Here is a 26,487-nt window from a genome sequence, read left to right on the forward strand (position 1 = left end):
CAGCCAGTGGGTCCTTGTTGGAAATGAGCAAGTCTTAAATTTCTCCTCTTTTACAATGAATTATGCATTTGTCAATTAATCATTAATAAGACTACCTGAGGTCTTTCAGAAGTCCATTAACAGACTGAAGCCACAGTATATTATTTTGTATAAATGATTTTTAAAAACTGCACACATGCCCTGGCTGGTTTTCTCAGTGATTAGAACCTCGGCCCACAAACTGAAGGGTCACAGATTCGATTCCTGTTCAAGGGCACATACCTCAGTTGCAGGTTCAATCCCCAGCCCCAGTCCATCTCTCTATCTCATATCAATATTTCTCTCTCCCACCTCCTCCTCTTCCTCCCTTCCACTTTCTCTAAAGATCAGTGGAAAAAATATCCTCCAGTGAGGATTCTAAACAAAACAAAAACAACCATGCATAGCCCAGATTGTGTAGAAAATATCCTATCTAATAAAGGAGTAGTATGCAAATTAGCCATCACTCCGCTACACCCACAAGCCATGCCCACCAGCCAATCAGGAGTGAGTATGCAAATTAACCCAACCAAGATGGTGGTTAATTTGCATATCCAGGAGTAGAGCTGAGACCGAAGACAGCGTAGAAGGAAGCCAAGCCTTTGCAGAAGGGAGCGAAGCTGCGCAGAAGCAAGCAAGTGGGGCTGCGGAGAAGGGTGGGAGGCGGGGCAGGCGAGAAGGGAGGGAAGCAGACTGCTGCAGGAAGCCCTATTGCAGGAATCTTCCTGCAACGGGCCTCTAGTAGTCTTTTAATTTGGGGGGAAGAGATGAGTAGATAAAGCTAGCATTTGGTCTGTTTGCTTCCTTCATTTCCAGGCCAATGCATTTTTAAGTGTAATATGATAACAGATTCCTGTATACATGTATAATTTTTTTCTTTAAAGCAGTTTTTTTTAAAAATATATTTTTATTGATTTTTTACAGAGAGGAAGGAAGAGGGATAGATAGTCAGAAACATCGATGAGAGAGAAACATTGATCAGTTGCCTCTTGCACACCTCCCACTGGGGATGTGCCCGCAACCAAGTTACATGCCCTTGACCGGAATCGAACCTGGGACCTTTCAGTCCGCAGGCTGACGCTCTATCCACTGAGCCAAACCGGTTTTGGCTAAAGCAGTTTTTTAAAGATATTTTTATTGGCAGTGTTTTAATATTATATTTTTATTGATTTTAGAGAGGGAGAAGGAGAGAGAGATAGAAACATCAATGATAAGAGAATCACTGATGGGCTGCCTCCTACACACACCCCATGACTGGAGATTGAGCCCACAACCTGGGCACATGCTCCGACCTGGAATCGAACCTTGACCTCCTGATTCATAGGTCGACACTCAGCCACTGAGCCACACTGGCCGGGCAGGGTTTTTTGTTTGTTTGCACTACTGACATTTGGGGCCAGATCATTCTCTGTGGTGGGAGGTATTCAATGCAATGTAAGATGCTTAGTCGCATCGTGATCTACTAAATGCCAGTAGCATGCCCTTCCCCTGGTACAGTGGTTGGCAAACTGCGGCTCGCGAGCCACATGCAGCTCTTTGGCCCCTTGAGTGTGGCTCTTCCACAAAATACCACGGCCTGGGCGAGTCTGTTTTAAAGAAGTGGCGTTAGAAGAAGTTTAAAAAATTTGGCTCTCAAAAGAAATTTCAATCGTACTGTTGATATTTGGCTCTGTTGACTAATGAGTTTGCCGACCACTGCCCTAGTATAACAGTCAAAACTATCTCCAGACATTGTCACATGTCCCCAGGGTGGCAAAATTCATCTTCAATCAAGAACCACTGCTTTAAAGCAAGATTATAAGCACTTTTCATACTATTAGTCTTCATTAGCATTTAATGGTTGACAGATTTTTCCATCAAGCTGATGGACCATAGATTAAGCATTCCCCTAAATTGGGCATTTAGACAGGAGCCACTTACAAATAAGGCTCTCAGGAACATCTTCATGTGGTTACTCTTTTCCTCCTATAATTCAGAAGTAATTCCTTAGGATCAATTGCCAGATATGGAATTAGTGGGATCAGTTCATTGAGCAGGATGGTAAAATTGTAAAGCCTGGGCCTTCCGCAAAAGCCTGGAACAAATAAGCAAGCTTGAAGAATCTTGCCTGAGTCAAGCTGACCTTTCCCCAGCCCACTGAAAGGTCTGGGATTAGGTTGCCTGGGGAAAGGAAGCCAGCACATCCTCTGCGTGTAAAGCCCTTTTCCAGACGTTTCACTGAAAAATGAAGTGATAAAAGCAGTTTCAGATGGCGGTTGGACAGTATTCGTCTGCCTCCCTCCTCTGCCTTTGCTGTGCAAAGCTGTCGTGAACAACTTGGAAACATTATACATAATTTAAATAATTAGGTACCGCTGGCAGCAGAGAAAGTTACTATATTTAAAAGAAAATGTGTTTATCCAGAGTTGACGTCCTGGGTGTGGGAAGCTTCATGCTTTGGGTGCTGTTGGGGATGCCAATGGAGTGTGGCAGGGATACAGGCCGTGGTGTGGGTTCCAGGTGGAACAGTGACTCTCACAGAGCTTCTCTGAGAAGGAAATTTGGAGGAAATGACTGAGTGTGTGCAAATTTCATTTCAGCTGCTGGTTTTCGGGCTTTTCTTTAACTCTGCAGCTGTCGCCGGGTTCTGAGCCACCAGGCCATTGGTGTGTCTGCCCCGCACTGCCATAGGAGTTTCTGGGAAGCCGAGCTGGGTTGTGTTCCATAGACCTGGGCTTTCTCGCTGCCCAAGGTCACACCCTGTTTGATTTATCACCGTATCCTCTGTGATGCCAGGGAGAGGCCCTGGTAAACAGCTTCACGAGAGATTTGTCTGAGCAAATGATTGATCCAGTGAGGACTGAGATGGAGTTTACTCATAAAACATTTGCTGAGAGAGAGGTTAAAGCCCGAAAACTGTCAATAAACACTTTAAGCCCCTTCTGAAGAAGCCATTTATTTACAAGGCACAATTACTTTATCAATTCCCAGTCCTTTACTCAGCTGTATGAATGGTTTACAAAGAGAATTTTTAGTACCGTTTTATCACATACTATATTTAATTTGGAGCAGGAAAAGAAAAGGAGAGGGATTTGAAAAAATTCCCATAAACAACCTGTATATAACCTCTATTAGCACTTTGGTATATTTCCTTTGCCTGATAATTTTTTGCCTAGGATATATTCATAGAGTCATCTAATGCATATGAATGTGTGCCCTTTATCCACTTCACAGATGATTTGTAGCATTTTTTCTATATTATTATATGATTTTCCAAACCATTAAGGCCTATTAGGTGTGAGTCCCTAACTCACTTAACCATTCTCTCACTGATGGACAGGTTGTTGGTAGCTTTTCACTTTATAAATAATGAAAGTCTTCCTATAACACTTTTTGATTAAAAATTACTTCCTGAGGCTAGATCTTTAGTAATGGAATAATAGATCAAAGAGAGAAAAGAAAGACCATATACTTTTGGATACATGTCGAATTGTTCTCTGAAAGTAGTTTCTTTTAAGTTGATGTATTATATCCAGTCTTGCCGTTAATAGAAAAGGGCCTTTACTCAACTGATTTAAACTTGTGAGATTCAGAAAAACAGGCCAGGAGAAAGTGTAGGAACTTGAATATTCCATCCTAGACATCATCTATGGGCGAGCTGGCAGCACCTGGATGGTGTGACTGAGAAACTGGCCACCCTGGGACCTTGGAATGCTGACCCTGGGGTGGAAGGTTTTTAGCTTTGCACTGGGTGGGAGCTGACATGCGGGGATGGAGTAGCCTAGTGGGAAGACCAGAATGCTGTGGGTCCTGGTGAGTGCTCAGCCACAAGACGTGTGAATCCTTTTGCAGGAAGGGTACAGCACACACTCCGGAGTCCTACAGGACCAGGAGGGGTTGGGGTGCACTCTGGAGCTGAGTTGGTCCTGGTTTTTGAGGTTGGGGAAGATTTCCTTACAGTTGGGGAGATCCAGAGGCACAGAGAAAGACCCTCCTTGAACATGAACAGCTAAAGTTTGCCCATTGTCAGTCCCAAAGAGCAGAAACTCTGGGCCTGACACAAAGACCCAAAACTTGACCTGACTACCAAACAGACAAAACCATGAGCACAGCCTGGCTAGCATGGCTCAGTGGTTGAGCATCAACCTATGAACCAGAAGGTCAGGGTTCGATTCCTGGTCCTGGGCATATGCCTGGGTTGCGGGCTCGGTCCCCAGTATGGGGCATGCAGGAGGCAGCCGATCAATGATTCTCTCTGATCATTGATGTTTCTATCTCTCTCTCTCTCCCCCTTTCCCTTCCTCTCTGAAATCAATAAAAAAAATATATTAAAAAAACACACAAAAAAACTATGAGCACACAATGAAAAGAAGAACTCGCGTAGAATAACAAAAGGAAGATAAACCCAGGTAGACACCTGCTACAGGTTGCTGGTAGTTGAAGTAGAACCGTTGGAAGCATCCAATGAGAACCCTAACTCATCCTATATAATAAAAGCCTAGTATGCAAATTGCCCAACGGCAGAACGACCAGCGGAGCACAGGCGCTATGATGTGCACTGACCACCAGGGGGTAGACGCTCAACTCGGGAGCTGCCCCCTGGTGGTCAGTGTGCTCCCACAGGGGATTCACCGCTCAGCCAGAAGCCAGGCTCATGGCTGGTGAGCACAGTGGCAGTGGCGGAAGCCTCTCCCACCTCCATGGCAGCACTATGGAGCAGCGAGCTGAGCGATAAGGAGCAGCGAGCATGTGGGTGGTAACAAGCGAGGGATCCTGGACTGCGAGAGGTGCAGACTGGGCTGAGGGGAACCCCCCCCCCCCCAGTGCACGAATTTCGTGCACCAGGCTTCTAGTATGTCAATAAGAGCTTTCAAGGATATCCAAGTAGAGCACTGAAAAAAAATGAATTTGAAACAAAAAACAATTTCTTAAAATTTAAAAATTCAGCATAGGAGCAGAAACATCCTAATCAGTGATGTAAAAGATAACATGAAAGAAATATTTCACAACTGAGAATGATACCACCATGAGATGGAAATCATAAAGGAAAAGATAAGCTCAGAGGACAGACGCAAATGACCTGACATGCAAGCATGTTGCATAGGACAAAGTGGGACAGATGGCTGAGGAGCTATTAATGAAACAGTTAACAGAGGGACTTTTCTCTGATTTGCTGCTTAAGAGTTCACTTGGATGAATGGAAAACACACCCACCCACCCCCTATTGTATTTTAGTAGAAGTTTTTTGTTTCTTGGTTATTTTGTTGTTGTTAATCCTCACCTGAGGATATTTTTCCATTGATTTTTAGAGAGAGTGGAAGGGAGGGGGAGAGACAGAGATAAACATCAGAGACATTGATTAGTGGCCTCCCGCACACACCCTTACCAGGGCTAGAGATCAAGCCTACAAACTAGGTACATGCCCTTGACCAGAATCGAACCCAGGCCCTTTCAGTCCACAAGCCGACACTCTATCCACTGAGCCAAACTGGCCAGGGCTTAGTAAAAGTTTTGAATGCCATGGATAAATTAAAAAGAAACTGAACTTCCCAACACACTAAGTCATCTACAAATAAAAAATAAATCTAACATCAGATTTGTCCATTTTAGTATTAGAAACTAGACTTAAAACACATGCACTGAGCATTCATCTTTAAAATTTTATAAATACTCATAAATTAATAGGACTAAAATAATAGAGATAAAAGCCAACTAAATGAAACATAAAACAAAGAGAATAGAAGAAAAAACAAATGCTGACTCATTTAAAAGACCAACTAAGTAAACTCTTTGCCTGTTTAATCAAGGAATACAGTAAGAGCAAAAACACAGGAGTAAATATTGAAAAGAAGACTGAACTCCACATAATAAGATAAATAAATATGAAAAATGAGGGCAAATGGGTGACTGCCTTGAAGCATGTAAATGGGCTAAAATTGTTTCAAGAAGCAGTACAAAAATTTACAAAATCCTATAGGAAACATTTGAAGGGCAATAACTGAAATTAGAATGGAATCTAAGTGGGAGTAGATGACAGATACATTGATAGGGAGCATTGGAGTTTTTCAAGGACATTTGCTGTGAAGGTGACAGAGATGGGTCAGTAGCTGGAGGGAAATGTGGGGTGAAGGGAGAGCTTCTTAAGATGTATTTGCACGCTGTGAGGGGGATGCGTTAGTAGTAAAGGGCAACACTGATACAGGAGAGAGAAAGGGTATGCACAGGAAGGAAGAACTGAGTAGGAAAGAGGACATGGGACCCTGGGGCCAGCAGGAGAGAAGGCATGGGATGTGATATATGGGCCCAGGATGGGCAGGTTTCCCATGTAATTTCTTCTATGTTTTACGTAAAACAGGAAGCAAAACCATCAGCTGAGCTTGGGAAGGGCTGATGAGAGCCGGAGGTGTGGAACAGTCATCTTAAAGGGGCAGAAAAGAGAATTCCTTAGTGAAATATAGGATTGCATTGTTTAATGTGCTTCAATAATGTATTTGTTAATATTTTTCTTGGGAGTTTTGCACTGGTTTTCACTGAGTATTCAGTCTGTAGTTTTTGGTTAGGTTTTGTTATACTGGCTTCATTAAAATTACTTGGAGACCTTCCTTCCTTCTCAGGGCTATGGCACATTTTGAATAAAACTAGTTAACTGTAACATGTAACAGATATTGTTTGTGAAACTTTCTGGGCTTGGTTATAAAACTTTGTCCTTTTCTTCTGGAATAAAAAAAGTCTCTTCAATTTTTTTCTCTTATGGGATAATTTTCTATAATAGGAAATATATATGTATGTGTGTATATATATCTATATATACATATACTTATATATATTGGAGATAGAACCTTATAATGAATAAGTATGAATACATATATTCATTCTTTCCATTATCATCTTGGTTTTTATTTATTTTACAGGTTCCTTCCATTGCTTTTTATCTATAGTTGTATACCTGTGCCTATGTCTTACTGGACTTTCACACATTTCTGGATTAGATAATGGATTATCTACTTGGTTGATTCTGTTTGTGTTTTTCCTACAAAACAACCTAGCTCTTGCATTTATTTTAAATTTTATATTTTGGTTTTCTTATTCAACCATTTCCATGATTATCTTTACTGACTCAGTCTGCTTTCCTCAAACTTCTTTCATTTTATAACTCCTGTGTTTGGATACTCAATTCACTTACTTTATTTTTGTGGCTAATGCAATGGGCACTGAAGGCTGTGCACAAATAGAAGATTCAGGGCAAGGTGGGCTTCGCTTTTCTGAAAACCCCTCCAGAAAGAGATTTGGCAAGTACGCAGGACTCAGGCCAGGGCCAGCTCTTGCTTGAGGGATTGGGATAAAAGTGGACACAGTCCTGCAGCCGGAACACAGGCTGTGACCTGTAGGGTTCTTGAGAACCCAGAGCCCTAAGCCATCACCCTAAAACTTAGCTGATCCTGCCCTTGGGAGCACCCCCAGCCCCCATTTACAACATTCAGAAAACCAGATATCAACATATAGATTCAAGGGAGGAATCAACCTTCCCATCCAAGATGAGCTTGTGCATTAAAATTTTAAAGCACTTAAGGAAAACGATGCCAATTTAGCTCACAAATGTAAAAGCAAGAGAATTCACTCCAGTGAATCTAAAAATAACCTTGAAATAAATGTGTGGGGTTTTTTCCCAGAGAGAACCCAATGAAGACCAACCCTTCTTACTGTTAATCAAGATCATGTAGGAATGAAAGGACCAATTAGAAATTCTGGAAATGCAATATGAAAAATTATGAAAGAAATTGCTTTCAAGATTAGTAAGTGGGAAATTCCAGGGAGGACACAGTTAAGGAAAGAATTAGTAAACATGAAGATTGTGTTGGAGAATTTGCTTTGAACAAAGCAAGACAAGATGTAAATGTGAAAAACAAGAGTTAAAAATAGGACGGCAGGATGAAAAACTTCAACATAAAATATTTGAGATGTTGATGACTGAGAATTTCCCAACATTGAAGACTCCAACTATAAACACAGCAATATAACTAAATAAGATCCATGCATAGACACACCATATTGAGTTTAATTGGCAGAACCAGGATAAAGAAAGTTATGAGAAAAGACAGACTATGACAGAGGACTGACCAATGACAGGAATACTCCCACCTGCAGCAACAGTAGCCTAAAGATTAAGGGATATCTTAAATTTTAAGACACAAGCTGTAAGTCTAGACATTCTGTACCTTAATAACTACCATTCAAGAGTGAGGGCAAAACGAAAGTATTTTCAGACATTCAAAATACTTATTCTATTTTATTTATTTTTATTTCAGAGAGGTAGGGAGAGGGAGAGAGAGATAGAAACATCGATGAGGAGAGAGAATCATTGATCGGCTGCCTCCTGCACACCCCCTACTGGGGATCAAGCCTGCAACCCAGGCATGCGCCCTGCCCAGGAATCGAACTGTGACCTCCTTTTTCATGGGTCAATGCTCAACCACTGAACCATACCGGCCAGGCACCATGATCAATTTTAAAACATTTTCATCACCCCCAAAAGAAATGTTCTGTTCATTCGTTGTCTCCAGTCATTTCATCCCCACCCCAGGCAACGATAGTCTATCAGGCGTCCTCAAACTACAGCCCGTGGGCCACATGCGGCCCGCCGAGGACATTTATCCGGCCCGCCGGGTGCCGCTGCCTGTCCTGCTTAGCAGCCGACTCATCTTGGGCCCGCAGTGTGCATAGGAATTTGTTCATAGCTTTTTGTTTAAACTATAGTCCGGCCCTCCAACGGTCTGAGGGACAGTGAACTGGCCCCCTGTTTAAAAAGTTTGAGGACCCCTGGACTTTGACTCTATGAATTTGCCTGTTTGGGACATTTTATAGGAATGAAATAATGGTATGTGGTCTTTTGGAACTGGCTTCTTTCCCTTAGCACAGTAGTTGGCAAACTGCAGCTCGTGAGCCACATGCGGCTCGCGAGCCGCAGTTTGCCGCTCTGTTGACCAATGAGTTTGCCAACCACACTGCCTTAGCAAGATTCATCCATGTTGTCATGTGTTACCTTGCCTTTTAATAAGGCTCTTTGTGAGATCTTAGATGCCTTGTTGCATCCTGCTTACCTTTCTATCCTCATATTAGTCTGTTCCCCCCTCACCTGCTGGGTTCCACTTTGCACACAGAGCTGCTTAGGCCCTCTGCACTGGGATAAGGTCCCAAAGATGGTGTAGACCAGTGAAAAACCAGATTTGATTAAGAAATAGGGTCAATGGGCAATGCATTTGTTATTCCAGTGTTTCCCAATAAAGCCTTCCTTTATTGTGAACAAGGGTTTTTTAAACTGCTTGCTTCTAATGCAATCAATACTTGCCAGTCTTACCTTTGGTTAAAATGGGCTCTGGATTTTCTGGGATAATCCCAGTGTGCAGAGCTTCTGCCCCGTACTTCCTTCACACTCTTAAGATGTGATGGCCCACCTTCTGGTTTGGAAGACATTGTCACCACATGGCTGTTCTCTTCTCGCCAGGAGAGTGAAGAGGAACTGTACTCTTCCTGTCGCCAGCTGCGGAGGCGGCAAGAAGAGCTGAACAACCAACTCTTCCTATATGACACACACCAGAACTTGCGCAATGCCAACCGGGATGCCCTCGTTAAAGAGTTCAATGTCAACGAGAACCAGCTCCATCTGTACCAGGAGAAGTGCAACCGGAGGTAGGTCACCTGTTCCCCACCTGCAGACTCTCAGATCTCACTCCTCCGAGCACAGTGACATCAGGCACGTGGGGCCAGGCTTCAGGAAGGCGCCATCGTCTTTAGAAATCCTTTGCCTGGTACCCTTGACTCTAGCTCTCTCTGCTCAATAACTGAACTTGCAGTAGTGTCTTAGATCTGCACCTTCCCTGAGAGGAACTATCATCACTAGGAGGACATTTCAAGATAATAGTGAAAAGAAACAATTACCACTACCTTTTAAAGAGACCCTATCGAGCTCAAGAATGGGCTAGCCCAGTGGTTCTAAATCAGGGCTGAATCCCCTCCAAGTGATCCTTTTGATTGTGCTACAGACAGGTGTGCCTAGTGTCCTGCAGTGTGCCAGATAGTCCTGCTTAACAAAGCATTATCTGCCCTGGCCAGGTAGCTCAGTTGGTTAGAGTGTCTTCCTGATACGCCAACATTGTGGGTTCGATCCCTGGTCAAGGCACATACCAGAATCAATGACAGTAATGGGGCGAGGGCATGTCCTGGGGGGTGGGAGCAGCTGGGGAGAGGTCAATGGGGGGAAAGGAGACAAATGTAATACTTTCAGCAATAAAGAATTTAAAGTAAAAAAAAAGATTCAATGAATGCATAAATAAGTGGAACAACAAACCAGTGTTTCTCTCTCTCTCATCAAGAAATAAAATTTTAAAAAGCACTAGCCCCCCCAAATTCCTATAGCAGCCCCAATGGGAATCAGAGTGTAGTCTCCTTAATTATTCTTATTTCATCTTTACTTCAACCTAGCAAGTAGCAGTGACCTCAATGCAACGACCAGTGAGGAAATTGAGACTCAGAGAGATTAAAAATCTTGCCAGGAAGCCGCCTCCCCGATTCTCAGCCCTGTACCACGCCACCAAGAGTGACCTGCAATTGTGCGTTACAAAGCACATGGCCTGTGCCTCAGCCTACTGGATGATGGTGAAATCTGTTTTATTTCAGGTTAAGAGAGAAGAGAGTCAGCAACAGCAAGTTTTACTCATAGAAGCCGGGGTGCGTGTATAAGGGTGTTGTGTGTGTGTATGTGTTTGCATGTAGAAGAATGTGCTGTATTCAGACCATGGCATCATGCTAGCCTGTGACATCATCCTCTGCAATCAAGATGACATTCCTGAAGAAGACTCAATCAGCATGAGCTGGGTGATTTCCTCCTAATGTTTTCGTCTTGGACAATTTCTTAACTTATAATTCTCTATAGAGGATCCCCAAATCACATTCCTCATCTTTGGCCTCTTGTGTTCCAAACCTCATTGAATAAAAGCAGTGAAAATCTCGAACAGTTAGACCTTCTGTGCATGACCTGCACAGTGAGCAGGATTCCTTTTCTGGCCTCTAAAGACCCAGGTAATTGACTTCCATGGGAGATGAGCCCGCAATGTAAGGAACTAAATTAGCTTTGGAAAAGGATTTTAACTACAAGGCAAATGATTCTACGGTTAAGGCCATCGGATTTCACCGGGACCCAGAGCGGAGCCCTGCCCCTGACTGCCACATCTGCCCAGCTTCCCTGCCCCAGGTCAGTGGACTCAGCTCAATGCACTTTAACTACCACTGGCTGGCTAGCTGGCTAGACAGACCTGCTGTGGTGCCTGAGTCCCTGGACTCTCTGTTCATTAAGACAATCTCTAGTTAAAGGTAGAGATTTACTTGCTGACTGGAGTTATTGGGGGTGGGAGGTGGAAATCTTGGAGCTGCTGATTTAAAAAACCTGTTAAAAACCAGAGACCCAGAGAAGGCTCAGCCAGCCTCTTACTCCTGCTCTGCCCACTCCTGAGCTGGCTGGGTGACCACGGGGGAGGCTCTGGGTCTGCGGCTCCCCCAGACAAGAGGTCAGTTTACTGACTGAAGGAGGTGATGCAAGTTGGGTTCCATGGGGCAGTTTCTCAGTTTTCTGAATCAGCTGGCTGAGTCTTGTGGCTGAAGCATTAGAAAGATACAGACAATCTCAAATGCAGCCACCCCAAAGCCTCAGACCCACCTGGGACAAGACACTCCTCTGCACCTTGCGATACAATTTAATGATGTGTAGTGTGATGACTTCAGGAGGCTTTTTAAGGATGAGGTTAGTGGTTGGGGGAGTAGTCAGTAGAGTCAAAATCACTCAAAGTGAACCGAGAAACGACGTAGAGGGGAAAAGGTGAAATCGTGAAAACGATTGTGGTGGCAGGAACAAACTAGCAAGCGGTAAGACTGGTGGCTTTAATTGGATGAAACTGGGTCCTAGAAACGCATTGAGGCCTCCCCTGGTTATCCTGGGCTTAGCGTGCATGTACTGCTGATGAGTACGTTGAAACCAGCCAGGCTCTCTCTGATCAAAAGACCTCATTCCTTCATTCCACAAAAATTTCTTGAGCACCACCATACGCCAAGTACTATGCCAAGGTCTGGGGGTACAATGTTTAACAAAAGTTTTTTTAAAAAAGAAAAAAAAAAGCCATGGTCTTATGGTTACATATGCTTCTAAAAGAAATGCATTTTACCTTCTAGGAAGCAAGGAGAATAGGTAATAGCAGTCTGACCAAGGTGGGGCTCTTATTTTGTGACATTATTTTAGTTATTCCTTGAATTGGGAACTGCTATTTATTTGGCAGCCAGTAACTGAGGGAAGACTGTTCCTGATGGTAGCAGATGTTCTAAGCAACTTTCAGGAAAGGCTGGATGAAAAGGCACTGAGCCGAAGGCTGCAGGGAAGGACTTTACAGATTCTGTAGCCAGTGCCCCACTAGCCCCCCCGCCGCTACCCCCATACCTCTTCCGGCTCCATTATTACCTTACACAGTAGAGCTCAGCTTTTGCTGTCTTTTACCTGTTTTCAGCTCAAGAGTGAGTAAAAGACATTAACCTTTGCACTTCACTCCCTTTTAAAGCCAAAAAGCTAAGTAAGGCCTGGATCCCCTTTCTGCTTAAAACGGATGTTCTGCTACCATATCAAAGAAATGGAGAAGTGGTGGCATAGAAAGCAGGAGTTAAGCATCTTTCAGCTGCCACTGTGTAAAATCCACACCTAGCAACAAGTGCAAAGAAAGAACAGGCAGGAAATGGGAGGGGGGGGGCGGGAAGGGTTACCATATAAATGGTGCTGGGCAAAACTCTCTCCCTAAAACTGTCTCCGCCTTCCAGGTGCTATCATAACTTGAATCCACCAGTAGAGAGTATTTGCTTTGGTTGCAACATTCTCTTAATAGGGTAACACATGAATCTGGATTCTTGGTGGTGGTAGGATTCTCTCAGGAAAGACACAGAAAGGGAAAGGGAAGGGTGCAAATGACATCATTGCTCTTTCTAGAGTTTGCCTGGATGCCACAAAACCCAAGTCCTATAGCATATCTAGCTGAGATTATGATTTAACAGTCATGTGTTAAACACAGTTAATTCAGATCAAGCAGAAGAAGACAAGAATATCCTAAAATATGGCAGCAGCATTGACAGACCAAAACCATGATTGTGGATGTTGTTAAATTGTTTTTGTTCATAATTTCTCTACGGATTAGTATTATTGAGGGATCAGTTATTACATAGAAAAAATAAAGGGGGAGGCTGGTGAAATCATTTGAGTTTGGAAATTTTAGGTTATACAAAGTTAACTTTTTTTTTCCTGTAAAACTTGGGTATTCTAATTTGCATAGTTAAGAGGGGTGTAGAATATCACATTTCCCAAATTTGATCTCAGAAACCTTTTGCCAAGGAATATCTCACGGGACTAATGTATAGTGGAATGTATTAGAAGACTTGCTGCTCCATTAAGAAGGCAGCCAGGAAACATAGTCTAATAGTTTACAGTTGAACCTTAAACAACAAGGGAGTTAGGGCACCGACCTCCCCCCACATACACACACTGTGCAGTCAACATTTTACTCCTCCAAAATTAAACTACTAATAGCCTATATTGACCAGAAGCCTTACCAACATAGTTGATTAACACATATTTTGTAATACATACATACATACACACATACATATATATGTGTGTGTGTGTGTGTGTGTGTGTGTGTGTGTGTGTATATATAGTATCCTTATCATAAAGTAAACTAGAGAAAAAAATGTTAAGAACAGCAAAAGGAAGAGAAAATATATTTATAGAATTTATTTTAAAAATGAACATATAAGTGGACCTATGTGGTTGAAGCCCGTGTTGTTAAAGGGTCAACTGTATAATGGTCTTTTTAAAAAATATATGTTTTTATTGATTTTAGAGAGTGAGGAAGGGAAAGGGATAGATAGAAACCCTAACCCTGCACACCCCCTACTGGGGATTGACCCTGCAACCCAGGCATGTGCCCTGACTGGGAATCAAACTGGTGACCTCCTGGTTCCTGGGTTGACGCTCAACCACTGAGCTATATTGGGCAGGCAATGGTCTTTAAACTGGGCCAACCTCACCCCTAAGTAGTCTACCAGAGCTTTCCAAGGAATACACAGGCCTGAATCATTTTAGGGGATCAATTCTCAGATCCTCATTTTTCTAGCGTACAGTTTTATATGAATCATCTGCCTGAGAAAAATGCCCTTTTCTCCTTCACAAAAGAAAACATATCTTTCCCCGTCTTCAATCTTACTGTAAAACATGACTCAAGGTATAAAATTAAAAAATATGGGTGTTTACACAGTGAAAGCTTCTTAACAGCAGGGTACAAATCCTTTTGCAAGTCTGATGGTTCCCTATTCTTTGTTTTCAACAAAATTGAAGGAACCCCCAAGATTTCTGAATATTTAAAAAATGTAATTCTGAAGGAGCTGGAAGAATTCAGTTGTCCTGCCAATCACAGAACTCCTGTTCCCATCTACTTACTGGTGTTAACAAGGATTATCTACACTTTCATATAGAAAATGTAAAAGGAGAATAGAATTGATGCTGTACCATGGCCACTCTAACAAAGATCATCTTAATCTATAGAAGGATGAAATAACTGGGGGAATGGTGGCAGGGAGAGGCCTTCCTCATCTCACTGAGTGATAGATACATTGCCAATGGAATTTTACTATGTTTAACAATTTGTTAAAATTTGTACTATATTTGTTCATTAAGTTCAATCCAGTGGAAAAATTTGAATACATAGAGCCTTATGATTATAGGATATAATTTTATATTATAATAAAAAGGCCAAAAATAATTAAGCTAAAAATTTGAGGAGGGAATAGATTAAAAATACAAATTCAAGGAGTAAAAGGAAAAATGTGGCATTTCCTACTATTAAAAATTGCTTTCTTCATGCAATTTTTGAAAGGATGACTGCCTCTCAAACAAGTATTGGGTTTAGAGCCTCTTGGCCAAATTTAAAAAGGAATGTAACAGTTTCATTTAAAGATGCAATATCTACAATATGTCAGCACTTACATCCTTTGCAACTATTTAAGATGAAATTTTTAGACACAAAAAAAAATTACTGAAAAGGTATCAGAGCATAAAATTTTAAGTTGCTCATCAAAGGCCACTAAATGATGAGTTGTATTTGGAAGCAAGAAGGATGGCTGGAAAGGGCCTTAAAACTTTTAACTCTTAAAAGGAATGTAACTTAACTTTCAACTTACATGACATTTAACTTTTTGGAGGCAACCCTAAAAGCCATATTCTAGCCAATAAAAAGTTAATAATTAGATTAAGAAATATGCAGAATTACAAAATTGGCATTTTAAAAATACTCAATGATTTGTCTCAGGTTTTTAATTTTCAAAATATTTTCATCTTGAAGAGCCAGATTCCACAGTGATCCTGTCTCTCAGAAATTTCCATCTTTATTTTTCATTAGGCTTTAAAACGCTGCATTTGTAAACTTGTATTTCATTATTAAAGCTTAATTTATTTCTATATAAATAGTGTGTGCTTGTGTGTACATAGAGAATTATGTGTATGAGTCACACAAACGTTGACTATTGTTCATGTGAAAATTAAATGGCTGTATCAGATTTTTAAAAAATAAAAATTTGGCCTGAATGAATGCAACAATTTGTCCAGAACTGTTTTTTTTTTTTCTTTTTTAAAGCTGGTCACTTTTTGTTCCTACATAAAGTAAAGAAATACTTCAACCATGAGGTAGGCACAGTTACAATTCTTTACAAAAATGTGTTTTTCTATCCTGTCAGTTCCAACAACTGATGCAAGATCATCTTCTGACCATAATGAACTGGTGAGGCCCACTGTTCCCTCCAGTTGAGTCTGGTGAACGCCTCCCTATCACTGAGTCAAGCTTGCTCAGCCTGTGGCATGGGTTAACAGGGTCAACAGAACATTGTCCCGAAGAAGCTGTCTCCATGGTTCTTCCAGCCTGGGGATATTTGTGACTGTCAGGCTGTCCTCATGCCTTTTATCTCCCCATCCATCCTGGTCTTTGAACTCTCTGAACGCCTGAGCAGGCACGTACAAGACCTTGGGTGTGGTGGTCAGTTCCTCTTCAGTCAACTGGTAGGTTAAGTGGGTTCCTTGTTGCCTGAAGGGACGTCCATGAGAAGAACTTTATTCTAACCTGATATTCACCGGTGCTTGAAGAGAAGGGAGATTTGGATCTTTTGTGTTTTTCTTATTAAATACCAAAAGGAAAAGGAGCAAAGGTGTTTCGTGAGGAGGAGCTCTGAGGTAAGGGGACATGTTTAAGGAATGGGAAGAGACTTGGGAACCACTGCTAACTGTCACCAAGACCAAGACATTTTTCTTTTTTCAGTTATTTTTTTAAAGTGTTTTTCTATCCTATTACACTTTTCTGTAGGTTACAGGTCTATCTTGCTTTCAGCAAAAACTCATTCTATATAGAAACCTAAGTTTACAAAATTAATATGTGGCCATTGGATTAAACACTGGAAGGACCTTTGGTGCCAGAGGAGCAATGAGGGTGTTGTAAGGGCCTGTATTTCTCAGATAACTGAGAGGCATGAACTGTCAATCACTGTGTTTTCTTGACAAAAATCCTAGGTGCACAGGAAGCCATGTTGTGTTATGACTGTCCCACCCCAACCTCAGCCACTGATGATTGGATTAGTCGCCCTGGTCCAGAAATTTTACAACAGCCTATGATAAACCCCTGCATTGGAAGATAAACAGCAAATGGCAAAGAGCAAGGAAGGAATTAGAGCTGCTAAAAGATCATTCTTAAATAGATAAAATCATACTTCATAAAGATATAAAAGGAACACATGTCAAAAGATGTATACCTCATTAATTAACAAGGGAACAAAAAAATGTTAAAACTATTCTAAGGCGAATTCAAAGAACACTATTTCAGCATCACTGATGGGCAGGAAATCTAATGCCTAACTTACACCACACAAAAACATCAAGTCCAGTGGGTTATAGAGAAAAATGTAAAGGGTAAAATAGTAACATTCATAGAAGGTATTCACAACCTTGAAGTAGGGAAAACTTGCTTAAGCAAAAGGAAGACTGTTAAATGAGCCGCGACTGAAGTTCACAACTGGTGTTCATCAAAAGATACTAGCAGAAGCCCTGGCTTGTGTGGATCAATGGTTAGAGTGTCAGCCCAAGCACCAAACGGTCATGCGTTCAATTCCCAGTCATGGGCATGTACGTAGGTTGCAGGTTTGATCCCTGACCATGTCAGGCATGTGAGGAGGGCAACATCTCACATCAATGTTTCTCTCCTTCCTCCTCCCTCCCTTCCTTCCACTCTCTCTCTCTCTCCCTCTCTAAAAAAAAAACCAAACAAACAACCAAAAACACCCCAAGATGCTATTAGAAGAGTGGAAAGGCAAGCAAGCCAAAGGGTGGAAGAAGATATTGGCAATAATATATATGACAAAGAACCTCAATAAATATGACTCCACCCCCCAAGTCAATAAGGACAACCCATTAGAAATAAATGGGCATATTTAATTAGTAAATACCTCTCAAGAGTATATCCAAATGGCTGAAAGCATAAAAAAAGATATTCATTTGAAAGAGAAAATGCAAATTAAAACTACAGTGAGATATCACTACACACCTATTAGAGTGATAAAAACTCAAAAACCTAACAATACTACCAAAATTGTTGGCAAGACTATATAGAGCCAACTGGCACACTGGTTGTGTGAATTGGTACAAAACCACATTGAAACATGTTTGACACTCTCTGCTTAAGTTAACCATATGCATGCCTATGAACCAGCAATTCCACTTCTAAGTATATACTTATTAGAGATGCATACATGTACACATGTACAAGAGTGTCCACAGTATTCACAGTAGGCCAAAATGAAGAGTCCTACTATCTATCCACCTACTGCCGAATTGGTAAACTGTGTGTTTTCACAATGGAGCATATACAGTAATAACAAATGACTGAGCTACACCAACTGGTAACAACATGGATGGATCTTGCAAGTACAAGTTTGAATGAAAGAAGCTAGACACACACCAATGTACCAGAGGAAAGAATGGAACAATATAAATTAGCAGAAGGGCATATGAAAACATAGAACATAGGATACTTGTAAGGTGGGATAGTATAAGGAAGTGAAATGGTATGGAGCCCAGAACATATATAGCAGATGGGCACACTTAAACAGAAAAGCAGAACGCAGAACAATGCATGCCCAGTGATGCCACTCACACACATTTAAAAAACTACTTGCAAAACAATATTGCTTGTAACAGACATACCATTAGATAGATAAAAGCATAAAAGTGGACTGAAAGGAACATTGTGGTAAAAACTGAGTCAGTGGGTAAGGTAAAGGCGATGTGACTGAGACAGGGAAAGGTAGTTTTAGATCTGTTCTATGTTTTATTTCTTTTTTAAAACTAGAAGAGTCACTTTGTTTGGCACAAATGTAAAAGTAGGCTTGCTCTACCAAAAAAATATTTAGCCACAGGCAAGCTTTCTGTTTCCTAGGTGAAACTTAAACAGAAGAATAAAAAAATAAATAAACAAGGGAGAGGTAGGAATGGGAGTTGGGGGATCAGAGGGAGGAAGACTGAGACACTGAGACTAAGAGAAATAGTACACGATGTGAGCTGCTAGCCGTTCTGGGCAGTGAGAAAATGTTGCTGTGTTACTATTTTCATTTTCCTGTATTTTTCAATTTTATTTTCCAAAAAAAGATGGAAGGAATAATAACATTATTTTTAAAAAGATGTGCAGGTAAATTCTAATACATATAAAGCTGGTGTTGGGGGCAATGGTAAGATATGTACACATATAATACCTTAATAAAAAAAATAAAGCTGGTGTAATATTGTTAAAATCAGACAAAATTCTATGCAAGGTAGGTAGGTACCACTAAGGAAGGTCAGGTTTATATCCATAACAAGAACATTGCCGTAACAAATTGTAACAAACACAAACTTTTATGCTTCCCACGGCATAGTTTTGAAAAAACTGAGGAAGACAATCAACAGGTTCACAATTATAGTGAGAGACCAAGAGTCCTCTCTCAGAAAACGATAGTTTAAGGAGACAGAAATGTAAGAAAAAAAAAAAAGGGAAATGGAGTCGGCGCTGCTATCGCAGAGGAATTGCCTTGTATGCCTTGTGCCTCAAACCTCTGGAATGTAAAAACAGGGCAAAATAACCTTTGGACTAGGCCTAACGCAACAGTATGTCCCAAACATCTGTTCACAAAGGTAACAAGGAAGCAGATACTGTGATGACTGGACTGATGGTTACTGGACTGAAAATTCCATTGTTCAGAGTGAACAACATTATGTTAGTTTCTAGAAATGCCTTCCTTCTGTTGATGTCATTATTCCCCTTGCCTTTGTCTCCTACTAGGAACACTGAGTTTCTGCCTGAATCTGTGCTTCCGGAATAACTACTCTTTTTTTTTAATACTCTCAAATGCATGCTTGTTACCTCTCACGTTGGCCTTTTATTCTTAGGTTAACATATCATAAGGACATAGAGAATCTGAATAATATAAATCACAAGTTAGACTAAATGCACACACATGCTCCTGCTAACACACACTGAACTTTGTATCTGGAGAATACACCCCTGGGTCAGGCACAGCACATGGACAAACACTGAGTGCACGCCAAGCCTTGGGGCGGGGGGCGGGGGGCGGGGGGCGGGGGGGGGGTGGGGAAGGACTACTTTAATTGCTCTAATACAAGTCCAAATTCACTGCCTCATGGAAGTCACAAACAAAAAGATACCCCCCTCCCAAAGTGCTTACACTTGAAAACTTCAAAACCTATTTCCAAAATATATTTTTAGGTTAAAGGGAAGAGAACATTTCTGCTCAGAAAAAATTAGAGCTTTAAGTGCATTTATTATAAAAACAATAAAAAGTTGAAATACTCTGAACTTTTAACTTAGAAGCTAAAAAAAACCCTCAAAAGTAAAAGTAGAAATTAATATAAAAGAAATTCATGAAGCAGAGAACTAAAACCTAATAAAATTGATAAAATGGTTCTTTTTGAAAAAGGCTAATAAAATAGACAAATTAAGGGGGGGAAAGAAAGAACAAATGAACAGTACCAAGTATTTTGAAAAGCAAGTTTTTGTAACTATAGAGGAGATTTTAAAAGAAAGGAAATAGCTAGCTTAGACAAACAGGCCTTATATTAAAATGAAAAATTACAAAATGTCCAAGAATTACTGGAAATCTGACTAATCCAATTACAATTAAAAAAAGCAGAAATAGCAGCCAAAGATCTGCCTCCCAGGTGGCAGCAACTCCAGATGACTTTATGAGCAACTTCTACCAAACATCAAAGAAAAAGAGAACATGTGTGTGCGGTGTGAGGGTGTGAGTGTGTGAGTGTGAGTGTGTGTGTGTGTGTGTGTGTGTGTGTGTGTGTAAGAGAGAGAGATACCACCCTCCTAATTTTTTTAAAATATATTTTTATTGATTTCAGAGAGGAAGGGAGAGAGAGAGAAACATCAATGATGAGAGAGAATCATTGATTGGCTGCCTCCTGCAACCCCTACTGGGGATCGAGCTCACAATCCAGGCATATGCCCTGACCAGGAATCGAACAGTGACCTCCTGGTTCATAGGTCGACGCTCAACCACTGAGCCACGCTGGTCAGGCACCCTTTTAATTAAAAAAATGCTTTATTCACATTAACTAGTATCTTTAGTAGATGAATAGAATTGAGCCAACCATTTGGTCTGGTCACTGGGCAAACGAGACATTTCCGAGACCTCACAAAAAAGTACAGTGTGGAGACTAGAACTAGCTGTGTCCTCTCTTTACCGACTTGTCACTGCAAGCAGCAGAGGCACCGTAAGAGGGGAGATGAAATTCCAGTCACACAGTTCCCGGGAAGCTGCAGGTAGGGTGGCAGCACGTGAATTCTCCACCTGTGACAGCAGTGTGTAGCACGGGGCTATAGTGCTGCAAAACCCAGATGCTAGTAGTCTACGGTTCACAGTTCTTTACTCAGGAGGAAAATGCACACATTTAAGAAACTGTCACCCACCCTCTTACATTTTTAGGTGTACAGTACAGTATTATTAACAATGTTGTACAGATTACTAGGAATTTTTCATCTTGCAAGACTGAAACATTATACCCATTGAACAACTCTCCATGTCCCCCTCCAGTCAGCCCCTAGCAACCACCAAGCTACTTTCTGCTTCATAGAGTTTGACTCTTTCCAACCCTTAAGATAAGCGAGATCATTCAGCATTTGTCCTCTGAGATGGGCTTATTTCTCTTAGCATAATGTTCTCAAGGCTCATGCACATCTGTAGCATGTCAGGATTTCCTTTTTCATGGTTGAATAATATTCCATTGTATATGTATCCATTCATCTGTGTATGGACATTTAGATTGTTTCCACTTCTTGGCTATTGTGAATAATGCTTCAGTAAGTACGGGGATGCAGTATCAGATTCTGAGTTCGATTCTTTTGGATAAATACCCAGAAGTGGGATTGCGGAGTCACATGGTAGTTTTATTTTGAATCTTTTGAAGATGTTCTTTTAGTGGCTGCATCATTTTACATTCCACCAGTGGGGCTAAAGTGTCCGTATCCTTTCCAACACTTAAAAAATATACTGCATATACATAATGGTCATGTTAACAGGTGTGAGGTGATATCTCATTGTGGTTCCCCTGGTGATTAGTGATGTTGAGCATCCTATATAATAAAAGCTAAAATAATAACAGCCTAGTATGCAAAGTGTCTGGTTTCCCAGTTGGCTGTTCAACCAATCAAAGCATAATATGTTAATGATATGCTAAGACCTCTCAACTGCTCACTATGACGTGCTCTGACCACCAGGGAACAGACAGTTGACTGGTCAACCAGTTACTATGACATGCACTGACTGCCAGGGAGCAGACACTCTGATTGGTAGGTGAGCTTGCTGCTGGGGTCTGGCCAATCGGGACTGAGCGAGAAGGGCTAGACACACCCTGGAGCCCTCCTGTGGTCCCTCCCTGGCTGGCCAACCTCCTGCGTCCCTCCATGGCCCCAATTGTGCACCAGTGGGGTCCCTCGGCCTGGCCTGTGCCCTCTCACAATCCAGGACCCTTTGGGGGATGCCAGTTTTGGCCCGATCCTGCAGGCCAGGCCGAGGGACCCCACTGGTGCACAAATTCGTGCACTGAGCCTCTAGTCTTCTCATATACCTGTTGGCCATTTGTATGACTTCTCTGGAGAAGTATAGCATAGGGAGTATAGTCAATAATATTGAAATAATTGTATGGTTCCAGGTGGGTACTAGATTTATCAGAGAAACCACTTCATAAGTTATAAATGTCCAACCATTACATTCTACACCTAAAACTGATACAATATTGAATTTCAACTGTAATTTTAAAAAGTGGAAAAAAAATTGTAAGAGACTATTCCTTCCCCATTGGGTATTTTTGGCACCTTTGTCAAAGATCAGCTGAGTGTATATACATGGGTTTATTCCTGGGCTCTGTATTTTATTCACTTGCCCTATGTCTGTCTTTATGCTAATACTAAATAATGCTTCGATTGCTATAGTTTTTTAATATGTTAAAAATCAGGAAGTATGAGGCCTCCAGCTTTGTTATTTTTCAAGATTGTTTGGCTCTTTGGGTTCCTTTGAGGTTCCATATAAATTTTAGAATTCTTTTTTTTATTTCACAACTGCAGAAATAGGAACTTTTAAGTTGCTTAGAATAAACATAAAAAATGTTCAAGACTTTAATATAGAAAACTATGAAACTTTGCAAAAGGACACACAAAAATAAATGGAAAGATATACCATGTTTGTGAAGGAAATATCTCAAAACTGTATATGTCAGTGATATCTAAACTATACTATTAAAGCAACCCTAATTTTAAAAACTTAAGATTTTCATTGAATTTTATAAGTTGATTCTAAAAGTCGCATGGATAATGGATATAAATAGCCTGACAATTTTGAAAAAAAAAATAGAGGGAGAACATAGATCCTAGCAAATATAAAAGACCTTGTAAATCCTTAAAATTGAAACTATGCTATTTTCATGGTGAAAGATATAAATAGATCAATTTGAAAGAGGGGCGAAAGAAAAAGAGAGAGGGAGCGAATTTGGTATTTGCATTTGATAGGAGGATGAGTAATCCAATTATGTTGAGACAATTGCCTGTTCACTTAGAAAATACCAAGTTAGAACCTTACATTCTTCACAAAACTAAACACCAGATAAAGGTAAAAGGGTAAAAACAGAACTGTAAGTTATTAGAAGAAATCATTCAATATTTTTTCTTCAGAATGGAAAAGACTTTCATACACAATTATCAAAAGAAAAATAACAGAAAAGATGAAATAATTTGACATCAAAATAAAAGTACTATCTAATTAAAAAGATCAAGGGTTGAGAAGTACGAATTGCTAGTTACAAAATAGTCACAGTGATGTAAAATACAGCATAGGGAATATAGTCGATAATATTGTAATAACTATGTATGGTGCCAGGTGGGTCCTGGAAATATCAGGTGGGAGGGACACTTTGTAAAATATATAATTGTCTAATAACTATGCTGTACACCTGAAACTGATATAAGATAGTATTGAATGTAATTGAAAAAAAACAAACAAAAACTTAAAAAAGAAAAATATAGCTAAAAAGGCACTATGTAGTTAAAAAGACAACTGACACAAAGTTAAAAGGCAAGTGTTTGAGAAACTATCCATGTCTTACATCCCACAAACCTATACAAAGGAGATGAGCAACTGAGAGAAGTGGGGAAAAGCATGCCCATGCAATGCACCGGAGAGGAAACGCAGTCATCAGAGAAGTGCACATTTTAAAAAGTGATATACAAGATGTTACCTGCAGCAGTAATCAGAGAAGTGCACATTTTAAAAAGTGATATACAAGATGTTACCTGCAGCAGTCATCAGAGAAGTGCACATTTTAATTTTTAATCCTCACCTGAGGACATTTTTCCATTGATTTTCAGAGAAAGCGGAAGAGAGAAGGAAAGACAGAGAGAAATATCAATGTGAGAGAAACACAGCCGTTGGTTGCCTCCTGCACGCGCCCCGCCAGGGGCTGGGCTGGGGAGGAGCCTGCAACCCAGGTACATGCCCTTGACTGGAATCAAACCTGGGACCTTTCGGTTCGCAGGCCAACACTCTATCCATTGAGCCAAACCAGCAAGGGCTGGTGGAAGAGTATTTGTACAGTGTCCTGGCCGGGTAGCTCAGTTGGTTCGAGTGTCGTTCTGATACACCAAGGTTACAGGTTCGATCCCTGGCCAGAGCACATACAAGAATCAACCGATGAATGCATAAATAAGTGGAACAACAAATCAATGTTTCTCTCTCTCTTTCTCTCTCTCTCTCAAATCAATAATTTTTTTTTAAAAAAAGAATTAGATATATCTATCTTATTTGATGATCATAAAGATACCATGCCATCATGGTATCAAAAAGTATCACCCTTCCTGCCCTGTCCAGTGTGACTCAGCTGGTTGGGCGTTGTCCCATGCACTGCAAGGTTGATTCAATTCCTGATTCGATTCCTGGTCAGGGCACATACCAAAATTGTGGGCTTGATCCCTGGTAGGGGGCATGCAGGAGGCAGCCAATGGATGTTGCACTCTCACAGTGATGTTTCTTTCTCTCTCCCCCCCTCCTTTCCTCTATCTCTAAAAATCTTTAAAAAAAAAAAAAAGTATCACCCTCCTAGGCTGGGGGCCACCACGTTCACAGGCTCTTCCCTTGGAGCCAGGTTGCAGCGCAGCATGTGTGCCAGGCTCAGGAGCAGAAAGGCAGTCCAGGAAGGCCTGTCCAAGTTTGTAGACTTCACCCTTAGAGGGAGATGACTCAGCTTTGGGAGTTTGGCAGGAGGAGGGAGAGAGAGATGTGCCGCTACCACCAGATGCAGATGGACAACTAGAGTTAGGAAAGTTCGGATGTGCACATAAAGCAAGAATGATCCCACACCTGGGGAGTTACAGGCTTCCAGAGCAGCCTGAGGTGGGAGCGGGGCCAACAGTTCCACCTGCTCCGAACACCTCTGCTCCTAAGGGCTGGCCCCACCAGGGTGTTTTATTGTTTCACAAGTTTCAGGCAGAATTACTAGGACAATTACCACAATATCAAAACAATGCACTGTTTGAAGCTATTATTGACTCTACTGCTAATGCAGTGTTGGCAAATTACATGGAGAATTACCTATACTTGGGCTTTTTAGGTTTTGTGAGAATGAAGAGTATGATGCATTTTACAAATACTTTTGGACTTAACGTTGCTCTATTTACTGAACTATCAAGTTCCATTTGAATTCATTGAAATATTTTCCTTGATGTTTGAATACTACAGTATTCTCTGAGTTTGTTTTTGCTGCATTCACAAGGTTGATATTGGAATTCTTTTAAGTGTACCATTGTGCTGCATAATTTCTACCAATATTTACTAAAATATTTATTCATTCCTATGCACAATGGTTACTGGCAGAGGAGTTTATTCAAATGTATTATCATTATTTTCTACATGGCTTTACCAATTTTGACTAATATTTTATTTTGCATGCACTAAAAAGGAGTTCCTTTGACTATATTTTACATCATGGCTTTCTTTTCTTAGTTACCAGCATTCAGTGAAATTGAGTGCCAGTGTGTGCTTTTATACTACCCACTAGAGGCCCAGCGCACGAAATTCATGAACGGGGCGGGGGGTGTCCCTCAGCCCAGCCTGCACCCTCTCCAATCCAGGACTGCTGGCTCCCAACTGCTCGCCTGCCTGCCTTCCTGATTGCCCCTAACCGCTTCTGCCTGCCAGCCTGATTGATGCCTAACTGCTCCCCTGCCAGCCTGTTTGCCCCTAACTGCCCTCCCCTGCTGGCCAGGTCACCCCTAACTGCCCTCCCCTGCAGGCCTGGTCACCCCTAACTGCCCACCCCTGCAGGCCTGGGTCCCTCCCAACTGCCTTTCCCTGCAGGCCTGGTAGCCCCCAACTTCTCTCCTCTGCCTGCCTGGTCACCCCTAACTGCCCTCCCCTTCAGGCTTGATCGCCCCCAACTGCCCTCCCTTGCAGGCATGGTCCCTCCCAACTGCCCTCCCTTGCTGGCCATCTTGTGGTGGCCATCTTGTGTCCACATGGGGACAGGATCTTTGACCACATGGGGGCAGCCATGTTGTGTGTTGGAGTGATGGTCAATCTGCATATTACTCTTTTATTAGATAGGATAGAGACCTGGTGCACGGGTGGGGGCCAGCTGGTTTGCCCTGAAGGGTGTCCCGGATCAGGGTGGGGGTTCCCTTGGGGTGGCCTGGGCGAGGGGCCTGTGGTGGTTTGCAGGCTGGTCACGCCCCCTGGTGACCCAAGCGGAGGCCCTGGTATCTGGGGTTTATTTATCTTCTACAATTGAAACTTTGTAGCCTGGAGTGGAGCCAAGCCTTCTGCTTG

General features: G+C 41.6%; 1 protein-coding gene and 1 long non-coding RNA gene across 3 annotated transcripts in view; one reads left to right on the top strand and one right to left on the bottom strand.

Moving 5' to 3' along the window:
• PLCG2 (phospholipase C gamma 2) overlaps positions 1–12,145 on the top strand; it is a 141,631-nt gene extending 129,486 nt beyond the window's left edge. The window contains exons 32-33 of one of the 2 annotated variants that reach the window (XM_080646056.1): positions 9,500–9,684; positions 10,477–12,145. In XM_080646056.1, the coding sequence (XP_080502182.1) occupies positions 9,500–9,684; positions 10,477–10,483 (192 nt within the window). In that variant the 3' untranslated portion in view covers positions 10,484–12,145. The remainder of the gene's footprint in view (positions 1–9,499; positions 9,685–10,476) is intronic. The other variant, XM_080646055.1, reaches the window with a different exon arrangement.
• Positions 1–26,487, bottom strand: part of LOC308236394 — a 52,159-nt gene that overhangs the window by 18,390 nt on the left and 7,282 nt on the right. The gene's annotated exons all lie outside the window — the stretch shown is intronic.

This window comes from Plecotus auritus, assembly GCF_963455305.1.
Source record: "Plecotus auritus genome assembly, chromosome: 10".
Classification (NCBI taxonomy): domain Eukaryota; kingdom Metazoa; phylum Chordata; class Mammalia; order Chiroptera; family Vespertilionidae; genus Plecotus; species Plecotus auritus.